This window comes from Penaeus monodon, chromosome 25 (genome assembly GCF_015228065.2).
Source record: "Penaeus monodon isolate SGIC_2016 chromosome 25, NSTDA_Pmon_1, whole genome shotgun sequence".
NCBI lineage: Eukaryota > Metazoa > Arthropoda > Malacostraca > Decapoda > Penaeidae > Penaeus > Penaeus monodon.
In genome coordinates, this window is record NC_051410.1 from 40,570,135 (window position 1) to 40,570,839 (window position 705).

General features: G+C 39.1%; 1 protein-coding gene across 2 annotated transcripts in view; it reads right to left on the minus strand.

Moving 5' to 3' along the window:
• Nucleotides 1–705, minus strand: part of LOC119589277 (myosin heavy chain, striated muscle-like) — a gene marked incomplete in the record, with an annotated part of 11,977 nt that overhangs the window by 6,819 nt on the left and 4,453 nt on the right. For both annotated transcript variants that reach the window (XM_037937895.1, XM_037937894.1), the window contains 1 exon segment: nucleotides 502–658. In XM_037937895.1, coding sequence (XP_037793823.1) covers nucleotides 502–658 — 157 coding nt within the window.

Below are 705 nucleotides of genomic sequence, written 5' to 3' on the forward strand. Positions count from 1 at the left end.
AAAAGGGAACATTGATAGGGGAGGGGAAACTTTTGAGTCCCCATGCTGTTATGTCCTCAAAAAATCATGTGTGAAATGTACAGTCCCTGTGATGATAACTGTGGATTGTGAACTGCGTCCCTTATGCTACATCTTCAACTGAAATATCTGCATATACAATGCAATGAGACTGAAGCCAGGCAAATACCTCTATTTCTTCTTTTTTGGGGGGTACATTTCCAAGATTTAGATTTTACCAATACCTTAAAAATACATTGTCAGTCCACAAGCTACAAATTATTAAATTATTATTACTATTTAAAAATGCCATCATCTACACTATCAACTCACTGAATAACATCAAACAGTTTACAATACAAAAACATATGGCTGGTGCATTTATTATAATAATGAAATAGTCCAAGCATCCTTTTCTAAAATAACACTGTCTTTGATGTAACGATTTCCGAAATGTCTGAAAACAGAACACACCGACACATCTATGAGCTTCAGTCAACTTGCCTGCGACACGACTCCCTGTAGCTGGACTGCTGCCGAGTTAAGCTTGGCCTCCAAGGTAGAATGCTGGGCTTCATACTCCTCTAGTTCTTCGAGTGCATTATCAGCCACGCAAGACGTCTCTGTTTTCAGCTGCAAAGTCAGCACCTGGCGCAGCAGCCTGGGAACAGAAAATAATTCATCCACATTTTTAAAACATGCACAAAC